The sequence below is a fragment of the Doryrhamphus excisus genome, linkage group LG17, assembly GCF_037039965.1.
Source record: "Doryrhamphus excisus strain RoL-2023G ecotype Guam linkage group LG17, RoL_Dexc_Guam_v1.1, whole genome shotgun sequence".
NCBI classification, from domain to species: Eukaryota; Metazoa; Chordata; class Actinopteri; order Syngnathiformes; family Syngnathidae; genus Doryrhamphus; species Doryrhamphus excisus.
In genome coordinates, this window is record NC_136373.1 from 17,276,513 (window position 1) to 17,294,539 (window position 18,027).

Below are 18,027 nucleotides of genomic sequence, written 5' to 3' on the forward strand. Positions count from 1 at the left end.
TGAACAAAGCTAAATTTGTTCTCAATCAGAAATCAATCCACACTCTTTATTGCTCTCTGGTTCTACCATATCTTACTTATTGTGTGGAAATATGGGCTAATAATATAAAAGTAATCTTCACTCGCTAAATGTACTGCAAAAAAAATCAGATAAAATAATTAAAATAAAATAAAATAACATAAAATATTAGGAAAGCAGGAAGTGAACAAATTGGAAGTTTTCAGGAAGTGAAAAACAGTTACTGATTGTAAAAGTACCAGATGGAGGGGTAGGATTTAATAAGCTTTGCTTCTTCCTACTCCTTTTGGACATGTGGAACTGGGAACTGATTATGGGATGCACTCAATTGGAATCTGATGCATGTTCAAATGAAATAAAACCATTAGCATTACCACTTTAGTATGTGACAAAAATTATAAATAAAAAAAATTAATTAAAAAAAATAGCTTAAACTATATTAGGAAAGCAGGAAGTGAACAAATGTTACTGTTACTGATTGGGATGCACTCAATTGTAATCTGATGCATGTTCAAATGAAATAAAACCATTAGCATTACCACTTTGGTACGTGACAAAAATTATAAATAAAAAAAATTAATTAAAAAAATTAGCTTAAACTATATTAGGAAAGCAGGAAGTGAACAAATGTTACTGTTACTGATTGGGATGCACTCAATTGTAATCTGATGCATGTTCAAATGAAATAAAACCATTACCATTACAATATATTAATATAACATTTCAACCACATTAACAACAAAAAACATTGATTTTTGTTCAAATAAGTACAAAGTCGATCTGATCACACGAGTATCGATCCGCCACCCCCACTACTGTGTACCAACATAGTATGGATTAATTGTACGTGTATGGTACTTCCTCACTGGCCCAATGCCCAATGCAGACCGCTGCCATTGCATAAGAGGCGGTGACGTAACTCGGGGCCAGCGCGCTCGGAGGCACCGGAGCCCGGAGGAGGGGAAGGAGGAGGCGGGGGACTTGCCCAGGGAACACCGGCACTGCCGCACCTCGCTCCGAGTCCTCTCACTGCTCATTCGGTTCTTGCTTCCAAACTCGGCGAGGCTGGTCCAACCCGTCTTCCGGGACCTCTCGTGAAGACAGGAAGTGGTCCCGATGGCAGCGCATGTTTTGAAATGTCTGCGTCGGCCTGGACGCTAGAACAACAGGTACCGATACTACTTCCGGCTACTATTACAACAAAATGTACTATATAAACAACTAATAAGAGTTTATGTTTGCGCATGCGCATCCCATGCCAGGTGTTTGTGGTGAAAGTGATGGACTATGATCAATTTGACGCGCCCCCTGCTGATAATGCCATCAAAAGAGGTATATAGTCATTGTTTTTATTTACATTGAAATCCATTTCAACTTTATGTGTTGTGTTTTTGTTCATGTTGATGTTTTTTGTGCCTCTGCATCCTCTCTCACTCGGTCAGAACTCTTTACCCAACGTGCGGTGTGAGGAGGTTAAAAATGGCAGTAATCTGGCGTAATCCACAGGGATTAGCCTGCACTTGGCTTCTGTTTTTGCTTGACGCCTTTCTATTAAAAGCACTGCTAAAGTAAATCCAAGTGCATTCACGAAAACCCAAAGTTACATCACCTGTCGATGATGTCATCGGCAGTCGACTCAAAAATATTAACACTTTTTTATAATTTTACGTTTTACATGCATAAAACAATTGCAAATGCATACAGTGTAAACGGTGAATGAAAGGGCTCAGTCAACATGTAAGATTACTTTTACCTTCATTGACGACTACTGTTGTACTACCCAAAGATGTAACGTGGAAGCGAGACATCACACAGACACCATCTTCCTGTTTATTATTTTTTTAATTCAATAGTCTTTCTCACATTATTTATCAAAAATGCTGCCACTTGCAGCTTTCTTTGGCTACATTTTGGGTTACGGTACTGAGGTGAGAAATTACCGAATTCAAGAAACAACTCATGTCAAAACAGGAAGGTGGCGGCGGTTGATCTGGCTGCCACATGGTCTTCAATGAAGGTAAAAGTAACCTTATATGCTCATTTATACCTTTCATTTTATATTTATTTATAAGCATTTACAATTATTTTCCGCATGTTAATGTGTAAAATTATAAAAACATGTTTTATGTTAATATTTTTGGCTTTTTGGAAGGGATTCATTGGATTTGCATTGTTTCTTATGGGAAAAAAATAATTTGGTCAGACCTTCTGGAACAAAATATTGACGCGAACCAAGGTTCCACTGTATTGACTTCAATAACAATAACAATTTCGTTCAGGTTTTATTCTGAAGACTTGAAAATATTTGAGTTTTTCAGTGAGTTGACTAAAACGTGCCCCCACTCAGAGTATTATCAAACACTTGAACTCGAACATTTCAAAACTATGACTTAAGACTTGACTTGCATATTTTCATGACTTATGTGAGGTTTGCAAAATGCTGACTGAATTACTCAATCTGACGATTGAGTTTTAGTTTTGTCCAAGGTTTGTTTCTGTGATTGAATATAAAATATAATATAAAATATAATTATTCATACTGGAGGTTCTGTGGTGTTGATTTAAATCTGGTTAACGTACAGTCACAGTGTGGTTTCTGAGTATTTCATCATGCTGTCAAGTCTTTTTAAGGTGATGACTGTCATGGTTTTGGTGGCGGTCGTGGGTGGGTTTTTTTTTTGCGTTTGTCTCGAGTCTGCATCTTTTTGTTCTACCCGGCTTTGCTTGTGCTCTCCTTTGGAACGTCTAGCGTAGCATCCAGGCTCTTTGGAGAGCTAGAATGCGACTTGGAGACCATTTAGGGGAGCTGTGATGGCCGAGTGGTTAAGGCGTTGGACTTGAAATCCAATGGGATCTTCCCACGCATGTTCGAACCCTGCTCGCAGCGTTGTTTCTACTTGTTTCTACAGTGGATTTTGCAGTCACCCTGGATTGGTGGCCAGCCAATCACAGGGCACATATAGACAAACAACCATTCACACTCACATTCATACCAATGAACAATTTGCAGTCGCCAATTAACAAAGCATATTTTTGGAACATGCAAGCTCCTCGCTGTGAGGCCTGCGCGCCCACCATGCAGCCACTTTCAGCAACATCAATAATCTAAACAAGAGTTCCAGGGTGCCTAATCTGTGATGCAGTTGTTTTCATTATGCAACATGACATTATAATAGAGATGACTATCTAGCAAGGCACTTGTGTGTGGAGAAAGATAAACACCAGCGAGGTAGTGGACTACTTTGTGTCACATTTACATCCAAAGTGATACGTCTCCTCTTCAAAAACGCTGCGAGCAGGGTTCGAACCTGCGCGGGAAGATCCCATTGGATTTCAAGTCCAACGCCTTAACCACTCGGCCATCGCAGCTTGACACGTCGACCCGCGAATATTTCCGGGGTTTGAGTGTTCTTCCCGCCCGGCTACAGATCACGTGACGTTTAAGGTAATCGATTAAGGTAATTAAGGTTAAGGTAATTGTTGACAATTTATTTTATCGAGGGCGACTTAACAGTTAGGTGGCGTGTGTTTCACTGAAATTAACATTTTGCTATAATTGGACCTTTTAATATGTGTTATAAGATACAGCAAAAATGGTTAATGAAAAACACGTCTCAATGGTGAAACACTTTCGTGTTTCAATTTCACAAAAAAAGTAAAGGCATAATACCAAGTTAAATTAAATATGTAACAAAACATTTGCGTGATAAAACAGGACGTAAACAGTTCTTTAAACACAAACGAGTGGTGACGTCACTTCCTGTTTGGAATACCAGTAGTGATGTATAATACCAAGCTAGTAATGGCGATACCGAGCCCATTCTGGTACTTTTGAATCTATTTTGTCTGGTAAAATTGAAAAAATAGTATTTCAAATGACAGCATAAAAAAATCGAAGACACACATTACTAAATACAAGTTTAAATACGAGTTTTTGTTTGAGTTTAGCTAGCTAGCTGGATGTTTAGCTAGCTAGCTAGCTGAACTCAAACACTTGCCATGAACACAAAAACTGTGTGCTAACTTAACAAAACATGTCTAAATTAATGTAAAACTAATAATAGTTTTAAAACTAACTCATGTTAAAAAGTAATGCTTGGGTCCAGTATGTTGTAAGTGTAAGCTGTAGGTGTTTTGTATATGAATACTGTCCATTCATGTTGTATTGTATGTGTGTAACTAAGCAACCTGTTGGACACCTTAAGTTTTTAACTGCATGTTGTTATCCTCAGGAGGAAACGTGTCCAAGAAGACTCATTTGAGTAAGTACAACTGAATGTGTGTGTGTGTGTGTGTGTGTGTGTGTGTGTGTGTGGTAAGGACATTGCCTGTGTTTGTGCTAGATATTTTTGCATGCAATGTGGTTAACGTCTTAGGAAGGGAAGCTATCAACGGCACCTGTTGAGAGATTGACAGAAAATAACGACACACGCGCACACTGTGGCGTTGTTGGAGTTGAGCTATTGGACACGGCAAGGCGGTGTTGCACCTGCGCCTCAACCATGTCTCCCTATCGCGCACCCTACTCATGTATTCAACAGCAGCTTTGCTGCTTTGTGACATCTGACTACGCAACACAGCGATAGCATCTCTGTTTTCCTTTTTTTTGCTCTGCCACAACACACCTGGGTGTGTCATCCAAATACCCAAACCAACACCACACTGACTGTGTCAGGTGGTACAATGGTAACATAAAAAGTTGTATTTATATCGGCGAACGTCAGTGCAGCTGCATATTGAATGATGTTAAACTTTTGTGCTTTCACTCGTCCTTCTTCTTAACAACACCAGCGAATGTAGAAGAGGAAGCATTTCTTCACTGCTGATCAAATTACACTACAGAAAACAATTTCATTTAACTCATGGGATGTTCCATCTGTGTGTGAGGTGTGGCAGCTTAAGAAAAGTCAGGAAAACCAAACCTGCTAAGTCAGATGTGTCCTGTTTCTTTTCCATCTAGGGCCGTATACAGACATTTTTTTTAAAGTATGCATTCATTTCTCAGTGGTGGCCTGCCATAAATGCATTTGGACCGCCACAGATAGATTTGGTGCTCCTTTAAAAAAATACCATAATATAAATTGTATATATATTTTTAAATTGGACCTATTATGTTTTTTTTTACTTTTCTGACCTATATGGACCTTGAAAAAATACATACAAATATTAAAGCAGACCCCCACATTTGTTGATTTTCAGTATTCGGCCCTTGGTGGAAAAAGTTTGGACACCCCTCTTACACTAACTGGAAAATGTACGCAAACCAAGGCGAAATTTGGGCATACATTTTGGACGTAAACCAATGCTAACCGAGGTTCAATTCTAATTACAATTATGAAGGAATAACAGGGTTACTCATTCAATGACTTGATTGGGAAAGTATCTACAACCAATTACTATTTAATGGTTATCATTCTAAAGTTTTTAAAATATTTTTTTAAACTAATAATGTTTTGAATTCAGTGATATGACTATTTTGACAAAAAAAAATAGTATTGTTCCACTGATACTATTTTTTTTGCACATCAGTCTGAGTTTTTTCCACAAACATCAATGAAAAGTCGCAGTAAAATGTCGTTTTGTGACAGGCGGTGCAGCGTGCTTGTAAGAGTGAGTGGGGTGAACGACGACTACAAAGCTTTGAGGGAAAAAGTCCCTGTTTCAAAAGATTTGGGGGGGGGGACAGTCCCGTTTTTTTTGTGCTTTTGTGTCCCTCACACTGACAAGGAAGATGGCACACGCATGCACGCACGTGTGCACGCCCACATAGATGATGGGGGGGGGGGGTGCTTGGTGGGGAGGGGGGTGTACACCACCTCTAATAATGGTAGGAAGAAGAGGTGCGTGGCAGAAGAAGAAAGACAAAGTGAGAGGAAAAGTGGGACAAACGTCTGAGACAAGTGGACGAGTCAAGATGATGCGAGGTAGGCATTTTTTGTAGTGCGTGTGTGTGTGTGTGTGTGTGTGTGTGTGTGTGTGTGCGCGCACCGTGAGATCTTGTGTATGAAATGTACAGTCTCTAATCTTGTTGAAATCAAGAACGCCGACTGTTGCGGTCACTGATTATGAGACCGTTCGAATCTTTTCTCGAATTTCCATGTATGTAGTGAGTGATAAAATCTTGTGTCTTTATATGGACTGATTTAAGTTACACAATTGAGACTAGAGTTATTTCCAGTGTGTGTGTGTGCGCAGTCAGACAGACTTTTTTAATTGGGGTGGCCATGGTGAGACCATTACTCACATAGGGGTGGCAATAAGTTGATGCCTGAACTATCCAAATGGCCAATATTGTGGCCGTAGAGCTACCAGGGGTGGCCATAGCCACCCTGTAGCCCCACAGCAGAGTATAGTTGTGCGGGATAAACTTGTTTTTAAGATTTTCCATTTTCTCCAGTGAAATGAGTCAATTTAATGTGCCACACAGGAAGTAGCGAATATCAAGTGTTAGCCACACAATTTAAATATTCCCACAAGTCAATCAGAATTTTGTCTGCTTTAAGGTTTGATCAAGCGCCATGCTTTGCAAATATTCAAGTCTAGAAAACGATGAAATAAATGCTAACCACAAAATGACACTTATTATTATTATTATTATTATTTTATGTAACTTAAAATTTGTATTTTGAATACTCTGTGATTGACAGGCGACCAGTCCCACATGTACTTAGCTGGGGTCAGCCGCATCTCAGCCATACGTGTTAAAAGAATAGATAAAGAATAATAAATTATTATGAATAATAACAATCTGTGTATTCCCTGTTAATCAATGTTAGTAAATACAAGAATAGTGTGTATATTTGCAAAAAAAAAAATGTCTGATGTCGCAGTGTTGCACTTCATCATACTGAGAGGTATTCGCAACATACGGACTCTCGTCTTTGCCAAATGAGGTAACCAGAACGTTAGAAACTCTCAATATGATGCATTGCAGTCACTAACTGCAACCACCATGATAAAGCTGCTGCTATGACAATGTCAGTCCAAAACTTTCTTATCTTCGTTAAGCCTGAAACTCAATGACATTAGGCCGGCGCACCTGATGTTGCGGCCCGCAAGCGCGCAGTTAACAATATGCACAGGAAGTGGTGCTAATATTCCTATCGTGCAACAATCATGTAGTAGTGATGGAATAAAACACCGCACGCGTGTACCACACAGGGCAGAGGCGATCATTGTTAAGACTTTTGGGTGGGGGTGGGGGGGGATTCCGGAGTGGATCTGTACATGCGTTATCTTTATCTGAGAGGATTTCCTTTGTTGCGACGCAGCGTCTTAAGCAAAGTGCTTCACATCAAAGCGCCCAATCTGGCAGGTGACACGTTTCCTGTCTGAAATATGGCAAATGGAGTCCAAGACTGTTTGAACGTTTCTCATCCCGTGCAGGGGCAAATATGATAAGATGGCGGCACCTTAGCTTGGACGAAGGTGATCAAACAAATGAGTGTACAGAGGATCCTCGCAGATTCACAAATCAGCAATCACGGCCCGACACATTTGCACATTTTTTGTGAGTTTTTAAATTCTTTAGGCGGGTATTATAGATAACCTTGGGCAAAAATACCAAAGTTTCACTGTATTATTATAATTACAGCTGTGAGATGTGTTATTCAGAAAAATACAGATTGAAAAGAAGAGAAGAACAAGTCAAGACAAAACAAAAATAACTGAATTTTGTCAAAATTAATAATAACAACGCTGTGGCTAATGCTGCATTTTTCTAGTTTAAAAAAAGTAATTAAAGGGGAACTGCACTTTTTTAAAAAAAATTGCCCATCATTCAAAATCCTTATGTGAAACATGGACACATATTTCTTTCCCTTTTCTGTGCATTCTAGCAAGAGCTAGCTAGCAACGGGCATCATGAGAAATACCTATTTTGACACAAAAGCCCTCACAAAAAAAGCTAAAAAAAACAGCAAGTGTTCCGTTTAACTGACTTGTGAGAACATGCAAACGCCACACAGAGATGGCAGAGGGTGGAATCGAACGCAGGTCTCCTAGCTGTGAGGCCGCCGTGCAGCCATGCCGTATTATATTACAATTATTAATTTGATTAAACCTGAGAGAAGAAAGTGTTGTTTTTGTCATTTCATTGTTTTGTTCAGCACTTTGTGTATATAAAATATACATTTAACATATGAGGTGGAATAACGCAACATCCAAACACTAACCAATTTAAACGGGATATTTTTGTATACGAGATATGTTTTGAATTTTGCAATGTTTGGATGTGTGTGGTAAGTTGTTTTTTATTTTTATTTTTATTTTTATTTTTATTTTTATTTTTATTTTTATTTTTATTTTTATTTTTATTTTTATTTTTATTTTTATTTTTATTTTTATTTTTATTTTTATTTTTATTTTTATTTTTATTTTTATTTTTATTTTTATTTTTATTTTTATTTTTATTTTTTGTACACTCTTATCAGGGACTTCAACTTGCGTCACAGGAAAGTTGAGGTTTTTTGTTGTCCATTTCACAGTGCAGGGAGCAGACCGCTGACAGAGTGATTTTTTTCTCAATTCGATGAAAGTGGCCCACCCCATCCGATGCCCCCATACATGTACTAGACACGCATACCCACCCACCTACACACACACACAGATACTCAGACACGCACCTTTGCCAAAAAGTTGTGCGATTTCATTTCCTTTTTGTGTTTACACTCTCATAAAAACCCCACCGCTAATGGAATTTTGCGAGGCATCAGTTTTTGTTTTTTTTTTCTTTCTTTTTTTTTGAAGCCGCTGTATTAGACCAGAAAACGTCGAGCTGCACTGTACAGTTAGCACCTGATGCAGATGTTAACGCTACACCACAGGTGCCGTGGCTTGTACACCAATATTGCACACCTCCAACAAATACCAAGCCACTTTATCAAAGTACACAGGGCCACATTTTATTTATCAACGTATTCAGATACATTTTGTACATGAAAGATGCTAAAACTGAGAAGCACTGAACTAATCCAATGTAGCTGGATATACGCTAAGCTATCACAGATGACCAAGCGTACATGGCGTACTGTTACTCGCTTGTTTCCTAGTACTTGTCCTTCGGTCCTCCAGCTGTTGTGTTTTTTGTCCTATCCTTGTTTGCCTCACAGCGAATTAATCTTTTCAAATAAAGTCAAATTAATCCGTTCCAACGCAGAACACGTTTTCATATTTTTACACTAATACTTTTACTCACTTCCTCTCCGTCACCCATTCTGCTCCCCTGTCTTGAATGCCTTATTGTTTCTCATGATATTTACTATATTGGGTAGCAGGTGTGTAAAAGTGACTATAGGGATGTTATCTGATGTCTAGAGGGCTCTAATAATGTTAAGAACCATAACGAAAATGTTTCATTTACGAATCAGGAATCCTACTTTGTGGAAATTCACTTATCACGGTCAGTTGACTGCGATAAGCGAGAGATTACTGTATAGTTATAAAACAAATATTATTTTCACATATCTCTTGTCCGCACGCAACGATGGGATTTTCTTCTTTAATAGAGGTTAACAGGGGTTGGCTATCGTTTCAATATTGTCTGATACTAGTGCTAAATCGGTAGGTTTGAAATGGTTAAACGGTGCCCGAAATGGTACTTAAAAAACGAAAAACATAAAAACAATGAAGGTTGTTTCAATTTAAATCAATAATGTAAATAAAATGAGAATTAAGTAATAAGTTGGCCAATATAAAATGAGATTCATAACAAATGTCCTGCATGCTGATGGCAAAAAATTACGTTTTGTTTGTATCAGAAAATAAATCAGTGGCGGTCCCACATTGGGTGATGTGTGGCACCAGGAGAGAAGGGCACACACTGACACACTAACACACAGATCCCCTGACACAGTTCCACACAGCCCAAACATACAAATCCACGCACGGCATATTTGTGTATCCAATACGTCACCATAGAAACGACCAAACCAAAACGACCCCAAAGCAAAAGTTGTAGTACGTATTAGGTTCACTTGGGGGGATGGTAGGCTCGGTAAAAGGGGGGGACGGGTATTACTGGCAATGATGGAACACGAGAGTATTACCGGCAGTCGTGTCCTTGATGAGCGAGACAGGGAAGGATTCGCTGAGAAAGACACGACTTGAAAGCAGGACACTCAGAGCGAGAAGAAAAGCCAGTCGACCACTTGAAAGGGTTTTGAGGTTTCACACCTTCACGCTCGCCACCTCTCTCCGCTTGCTCATATTCCATGTCCTCACAAGACACTCTCGTTGTATTTGATGTTACTTTGCTCATTTTTGATCATTATTGGCGGGAAATACCTTCCCCTTTTTCACATCAGTTGATTGATCTTCAAGGGGAAGTACATTGTCGTGCACTTTCTTCCACTTTTCCACTGTGGAACAAATACATCTGATTATTTAGAATTTATTTTCCATTTTTCTTTGTAAATTTAGTTTAATTGTTGTGAATGTTTACTTCTCACAGCATTTTGTGTATGTGTTTATTCAGCCCAGATTGAAGTTATCCCATGCAAGATCTGCGGTGATAAGTCCTCTGGAGTGCATTATGGAGTCATCACATGCGAGGGCTGCAAGGTGAGACCGAGCACGCCTGATGTAAAGAACAGAACGGACGTCTTGACAACTTAAATCCGGTTGTTTTTATCATTAAAATCTCACTCCGCTCTCAAATCAGGGATTTTTCCGTCGTAGCCAGCTGCCCACGGTGTCCTACTCCTGCTCCAGACAGAGTAACTGTACCATCGACCGGTCCAGCCGCAACCGATGCCAGCACTGCCGCCTGCAGAAGTGCTTGGCCCAAGGCATGAGCAAAGACGGTGAGGCGCCCTTGCACCCTTCTTGTGGTTTACCTGAGTTTTTAACACCTTGTCCCCTTCAGCCGTGAAGTTTGGACGCATGTCCAAACGCCAGCGCGACTCCCTCATCGCTGAAGTGGAACGGCACCGACAGCAGCAGCAGCAGCTACAAATGGACGCCCAGTCAGGCTCGTCCTACACCACCAAGGAGCGCCAAGACTGCTCCTCACAGCTGCTTCAGCCCGTGGCTTCAGCCTACTCCTACAGCGCGGAGTCTGAACTTCTGTCCTTCACCGCTGATGTCCACCCCTACCTTCTGTGCTCCCCCAACCAGCCGCAAGTGTCTGATATCATCTACAGGAGCTCCGCTATCTCGCCATCTTCCAGAACCCTCATGAGGTTGGACACCAGTGGACACGCTGACGTAAGAGGTGATGCTCTCGTTACTCTTTTTATACTTTATAGAAAGTATTTCTTATTGTTTGCATCATCCTGTTCTCTCATCTTCACATCAGGATTGGACTCGAGATCATCGTCACATGACCTGATTGCGATTCATCCCTACAACCATGCCGAGGACCCTCGCGGCCCCTACTCGCGTAATACAGGTGAAGTAAAGGCACAGCCAGATAATGTCGTATGTGTCGTATTTCTGACTGCCTTCCTATTGGCTCAGATGAGCTGTGCGCCAGCATCGTCCGCTCCAACAAGGACACCTCCCAGTTCCGAGCGGAGGAGCTGCAGGCGCTCAAGTGGAAGGTGTTCAGCAGGGAGGAGGTCCAAGCCTACCAGAGCAAAGTAACTAGCGTTTTTGTCTCGGGTTTTTCTGTGACCTCGTTAGGGGCTCTCTAAAACCAACATGCGGCCTTTTTTAGGAGGGGGGGGGGCTTCAGGCTGCGGCTACTGTTCTCTTTGAGGAAGCTAACAGGAAACTGCAAAAGATACTTTTCAGAATTTTCCACTCTTCTTCTGCCTCTTGCAGTGGCTTAAAACCAGAGTGGCATGAAGGGAAGTTCAGACCTTCGACGAGGCCTACATTCAAGTTCAAATTTCAGCTTACTTACCTTACCTTACTTTGCAACATAAACAGCTAACTCGCCTAATTTTTACTGTCCTAGCTAAAAGGGCGAACATACATAACGCAATGAAAAACATAAACCTGTACTACCAACTACTGTACCTACATAAATAGCTGACCTCCACCACGTCCTTCACTAACTGCTTTTAACCTACCATCCTAACTGACTAGCACATAAGGGCTAGCGTGACTCCATAATACATGCAAGATTCATCCATCATGGAACTAGCTCCCTGGCTAATATCGGTATCAATATTCAACATCAGTATCTAACTAAACTAGTAACTAAATTCTACCTACCAACCTAACTTTAACCCAACTAGGGCACCTCTAGCGCCAACCTCTATGACGGACGTACCTAAATTCTAGCTACATGGTGACTTTTTCACAACTAGCAAACATCTACAGTACTTTTTCATATGTGTGGTAATGACAATGTGTGCCTGACAAAGGTCTTGCACCATAATATTGAACTAAATTCTACCTACCAACCTAACTAGGGCACCTCTACCGCCAACCTCTATGACGGACGTACCTAAATTCTAGCTACCTGGTAACTTTTTCACAACTAGCAAACATCTACAGTACTTTTTCATGTGTGGTAATGACAATGTGTGCCTGACAAAGGACGACTAACGTCAGTGTTTCCGAACATCCCGCGTGTTCCCCTGATCTACCGTATATCCAATGGGGAACATTTGGGGATGGTTGGCAAGGGTCCAGACGGCGGATGCCCTCTGTGAAACCGTCTCCGATACCTGGAGCAACATTCCCACTCGCCTCCTGGAAACCAGCTAACCAGTTAGCCAGTTAGCAAGAATGGCCTCCTTAAGCTCCAACAGTGCAATATGTCAGTTCTTACAGTTCTTAACTGATCTTCAGGAGAACTTTTAGCGTGTGGCTCCCTAACTTCTACTTCAAATGCGTAGATTCGAAGACGTAATGGCGGTAACACGTTCTCCTTCCCCCAGTCAGTGGATGAGATGTGGCAGCACTGCGCGGTTCGTCTGACCGATGCGGTGCAGTACGTGGTGGAGTTTGCAAAACACATCCCCGGGTTCCGTCTGCTCAGCCAGAACGACCAGATCGCCCTCCTCAAGACAGGTGAGGTCACCTTCCGCAGACTCACTCCCTCGCCGTCCAACTGATGACTCGCACTCCATCCGCCGGATCCGCCGGGCCTCAGGTTCCATGGAGGTGGTTCTGGTGAGGATGAGTCGCTCCTTCAACACCGACAACAACACCGTCTTCTTCGACGGAAAATTCGCCGGAAGTGAAGTCTTCAAGTCTTTGGGTGAGGACGCTTCTACTGGGAACGTTATCTCGGAAGTCCTTCTTCTTCCGCTTCACCGTGGCGACACGTCTTCTCTTGCAGCGTGCACCGATTTGATCGCGGCCGTGTTCGACTTTGCGCACAGCCTGTGCGCTTTGAAGCTCACCGAGCAGCAGGTGGCGCTCTTCAGCGCTCTGGTCTTGATCAATGCTGGTAGGACACTTTATTAGGCACACCTGAACCATGGAATGAAACACCATAAAGAAAACGTAAAAAATTATGCCTGGTTGGGATTTCGCAATATGTTTATTAGTGTGGCATCGCTAAGCATCACACCTACATCGCCAAATCAGGTACGAACAGTTAATCCCGTTCCGCAGCGAGGTCGGGATTACAGCACCCATTTAGACATATTGAAATTGTTAAATATGTAACAGTATCATTCAACAAGCCATCCATAATACTGGGGACATTTCAAACCACTTAGGAACCTTTTTTTAAATAGTTGGAAGTCATTCTAAAAACAATGATAAAATATTTTAATAAAATTTTTCGATTGTATTTTGCCATATTTGTACCTAATTATGACTCCATGTGGAGATGCCCAAGCGCAGAATCGAACCCAGTTCTTCCCGATCTCCTGATTGTGTGGCCACCATGCTAACCACTCTGAATTTTTGTTTGTTATAAATGTATTATTTCATGTATTATCTATTTTTGTAGATTACAAAATTATTTTTCTATGGAATTATAGTCCAGTTATAAGAAATTGTAGAATTACAATAACAGCCTGACTTTTTTTATTATCATTATTTCATTGATAACTATTTTGTACGATTAATTATTATATAATATAATATATAATTATAAATAATAAATGTATAAATAATATATATATATATAATTATTGTTATATTATAATAATATATAATTATATGATATAATTATATAATTATATATTAAATAATTATAATAATTATTATATATTAAGATATTATTATTATTATCATTATTATTATTCTATATTATCATTATTATTATTATTACCTATTTTAATCTCAGGTTCATTTTTGTCACAGTTATAAATGAATGCACTGTTTGATATATAATATCCAACTTTAAAATATACGTATATAATATCCAGTAATAAGTTGAGGCTGCACAGTAATAATTTTTATCCATGATTAATTCCTTATTTAAGTTATAATGTTTAAATGTATGTATTCTTATGTCTTATTTTTCACACCGGTTGGATCCCAGGTTCATTGTTGTCGTGGGTTGCCCTCTAGTGGTCGTCGGTAGTCATTGCAAGATTGGTTGATTGTGGTTAAGCAGCACAAAGTGACGGTGGTGATGTCTCTCTGCAGATCGGCCGTGTCTGGAGGACAGAGGCAGGGTGCAGCGTGTGCAAAGAAGCGTGGAATTGGGTCTGACACACATTCTACGCAGAGACAACCGGGACAGCCTGATGCATAAGGTACATCAAAACCAAGCACTCCAGGCTGCCGATTGGTTGAAAACATGCACCGCGCTTCAGTAGTACATCATTGTATCTTTTTGTGCAGCTGTACCAGAGGATGTCCGTGTTGCGTTCACTGTGCAGTCTGCACATGGAGAAGTTGCGCTGGTTCAGTCGGCGCTACCCGCTTACCGCTCACACTCTCTTCCCTCCCCTCTACAAGGAGCTGTTTGCTTCTGAGGCGGAGCTGCTGCTTCTGCCCGAGGCCACACACTGATCAAACACACACACACACACAGTTGATGTTATCGTATACAGAAGTTACGCCGACAACCGATGACGTCAACGCCAATCATCCAGTCATTAACGGTAACATCACGGAACGTATTTTCCAGAATATAAGTCGCACTTTTTTTTCCCCACGGTTTGGCTGGTCCTGCCACTTATACTCCGGGCGAATTACTATGTATGTTTGTATTCTCCACACTGACAGCCACAAGAGGGCGCTCTAGCCTTGCGGTGCCAGTATCTGCTACTCCCATCACGCCCGTACCACCGAATATTTACAACGTAAACATCAACCGAAAAAGATGGATTACAATCTGTAAGCAAGGTCGTTTGTTTTATCGTTTGTTAGTTCGAATAACTGTTAGCATATGTTAGCATATGTTAACATACCGCCTATTCACGTTACGTATTTAGCTTGTTGTTCTCCGTTAACTTGAAAGTCAATTTCGCTCCCAAAATGGGACTTATATGTATGTGTGTTTTTTTTATTCGTGATGCGTTTTTATAGTCCGGAAAATACGGTAATACATACATAATACATGATCTATTTTTGTAATTTGGAGAGTAGCCATCGGTGACGTGGTCTGAGCTTGTATGAATATATCATTCAGATAATTCAGTATTATTTTCATATCTTGATGCTATTTTGAAATATTCCAGACAAGCCTATTTTTTGTTGTGGTTGTTGTTGTTAATGCTACGTGTAAATATTTCTCTATAAGTATAAGATAGCTTGCACTGTGACGTGAGTGTGTCCACTTATAAGCTGGTTTTGATGCAGGTGAAAAAACAATGCTGAAAAAGGTTTGACTGGTGGAGCCTCGGTTAGCGTCCGCCCGTTGAAAACACACAATTTCGACACAATCTATATTTATATGCATTTCCAGTTGTTTTCTGCATATTAATGTATAATTCTGAAAAATGTGTTTTGTGTGAACATTTTAGGCTTTTTGGAAAGGATGAATTGGATTAATTAATATTTCTTAAGGGAAAAATTGATTGTCCGTTTGAATGGCACTCCTGTGATAGTTCCCGTGTACTGTAATACAATCAATAAATGAGGGGGCGGGGCTAGAATGACTTTAAAAATGGAGCGGGGGCGGCCTGTGCTGTCTGTCACTATAGACGCCAAAACACTGCCATTAAGTCAGAAGCACAAAAATAAAACATACGTTGAAATTGAAAACAAGGAAATCGATATTAAAAAAATAAGATTATTAAAAATAATTTAAAAACTAAAAAAAAACTAAAAAATAAATATATATATATATATATATATATATATATATTTATTAAAATATATATATATGTTTTATATTAAAAAGACAAAGACCCTGAAAAAATAAACATAGTGTCACCGCAAAATGTAAACAAAAGACCGAGCCCCTAAGGGAACATAGGGAAATTTATTTTTTTTATTTTTTTTTACCCATCACCCATTTCCTTTTGGGGGCTCCGTATGTTTCAGTTTCAGTGCTTGCCAAGACTTAATGACGGTGATCAGGCTCCGTAGCAAACACCTCAAGCTATTTTGTACGTTATGAGAAGATGCTGACCCCAATAGTAACCTCCTGTAGCTCCACAGTACAGCAATGTTGTGATGCACACTGTATATATATATATATATATATATATACATATATATAAATATATCACAAGTTGCATTGGCAGGTCCCGCAAATGTGATTTTAAATCCAACAACAAAAAACTTGTTTGGCTTTTAGCATTAAGTGCAGAAAAACACAACATTCTTTGTGTGCAAATTTCACCATGAAGTCAATAAAATGCTGAGACTGCAAGGAAACGTCTTCACCGCTTCTCTGTTTTGACGTTCTGTTTGAACAAAAATGTTACGAAATGTTGATAGGAGTTGGACGCGATCCTCCCACAGCCTTTGAACTATTCCAAACTTCGGACAGTTACGCAGTCAACACATGTTGTCATGCCGACAAAAAAAAAAGTGAGTCACGCAGGATATGATTAAGAAGCAGATGCTTTTTTTTCTTTGGCAAGAAGCAAACGTTGTCGTGTTACTTTGGCGACTGATAAAGCTGAACAATTTGCCATGTTTGACTTTTTGAAAGTAGTAATGCGATCCCATATTGAGTACAAATCAGACTGGTATCGGCGATGTTTTCAAATTCACCTAAAGTGTCCGGTAGATTTAAATATCACAGCATCAATAATACAAGACATTTTAATGAATGTCTTGAAGTGAATAAAATGGCATAACAGCCTCAGACCATCACACTACCGCCACCATATTTTACCAACCTATTCTTGCCCAGTGTCTTAACTAAGGCAAGTCAGTTCTGTGGGGTGTTGTTGTGGGGTCTTTTGTGACCTCTTGGATGAGTCGTCCCTACGCTTTTGGAGTTCATTTTGGTTGCCCAAGTTTGCCTCTGTTCTATGTTTTCACCATTTTTGGATAATGGCTCTCACTGTGGTTGGCTGGAGTCCCAAAGCTTTAAAAATGACTTTTACATATTGATAGATCCCGTTTTGTGTTCACTTATGGCCAATATTTAAATTTGTTGTATGATCTGAAACATTTAAGTGTGCAGGAGGGGGTCAAAGACTTTTTCACACCGCTGTACATCCGGGCTCAACAGAAGGTGACCAGACTTTTACAACAAAGTATGAGAGCTTTTCCTGGAGAAGGATAGAGTGCATGTACGTCAAAGGTAAGCCCACAAATTTTTTCACTTTCACAAATGTCAGAAATAGCATCCTCGCTCCAGTTATCACTTGCTCCTGTTCATCAGCTGTTACGTTTTGTGCTTTAAAGAGGGAATTTATGTTGCAAAAAACATGACTGAAAGCACTTTGGCAGAAACTGTCGATGACTGAAATATTTTCCATAATTTTACTGTGATCATCGGCAACCCCACCCCCTGAAAAAATGAAAATTGGGTTCTTATTTACGCAACTGCTGAGAGTACCAGACATTATTTTACAAGTACAAGTTAGCATAGCAGTCGCTGCTCGGCTGTGAGACAATGGCGATTTACAAATAATGTGTTCGCAAGCATCTGAGCGCTACTCGCTGTCTGCTCTCATGTTTGGAGGTCACCGTCAGATTCTCTTACTTTAATCTACAAGGTCACCTTGACCCTGGGCCTGTGATAAG

General features: G+C 40.1%; 1 protein-coding gene and 2 non-coding genes across 3 annotated transcripts; 2 read left to right on the forward strand and 1 right to left on the reverse strand.

Annotated features, from left to right (window-relative positions):
* Positions 1-945: 945 nt before the first annotated feature.
* On the forward strand, positions 946-15,812 carry rorc (RAR-related orphan receptor C). The gene is made up of 13 exons (XM_058084120.2): positions 946-1,187; positions 1,281-1,350; positions 4,251-4,280; positions 10,493-10,578; positions 10,679-10,820; positions 10,883-11,230; positions 11,315-11,407; positions 11,476-11,597; positions 12,849-12,981; positions 13,064-13,171; positions 13,253-13,363; positions 14,518-14,627; positions 14,716-15,812. Exons 1-13 carry the CDS (start codon positions 1,155-1,157, stop codon positions 14,884-14,886), a joined length of 1,557 nt encoding a protein of 518 aa, XP_057940103.2. The 5' UTR covers positions 946-1,154; the 3' UTR covers positions 14,887-15,812.
* Positions 2,824-2,905, forward strand: trnas-uga (transfer RNA serine (anticodon UGA)). Its single transcript has one exon. It is a non-coding gene; the product is annotated as a tRNA-Ser (tRNA).
* On the reverse strand, positions 3,306-3,387 carry trnas-uga (transfer RNA serine (anticodon UGA)). Its single transcript has one exon. It is a non-coding gene; the product is annotated as a tRNA-Ser (tRNA).
* Positions 15,813-18,027: the final 2,215 nt, after the last annotated feature.

Excerpts from the sequence above, each read along its gene's own strand:
- rorc (XM_058084120.2), top strand. The coding sequence starts at position 1,155 with ATGTCTGCGTCGGCCTGGACGCTAGAACAACAG. Across the intron at positions 10,579-10,678 it reads TCACATGCGAGGGCTGCAAG|GGATTTTTCCGTCGTAGCCA; the intron begins GTGAGACCGAGC and ends CTCTCAAATCAG. Across the intron at positions 14,628-14,715 it reads GGGACAGCCTGATGCATAAG|CTGTACCAGAGGATGTCCGT; the intron begins GTACATCAAAAC and ends CTTTTTGTGCAG.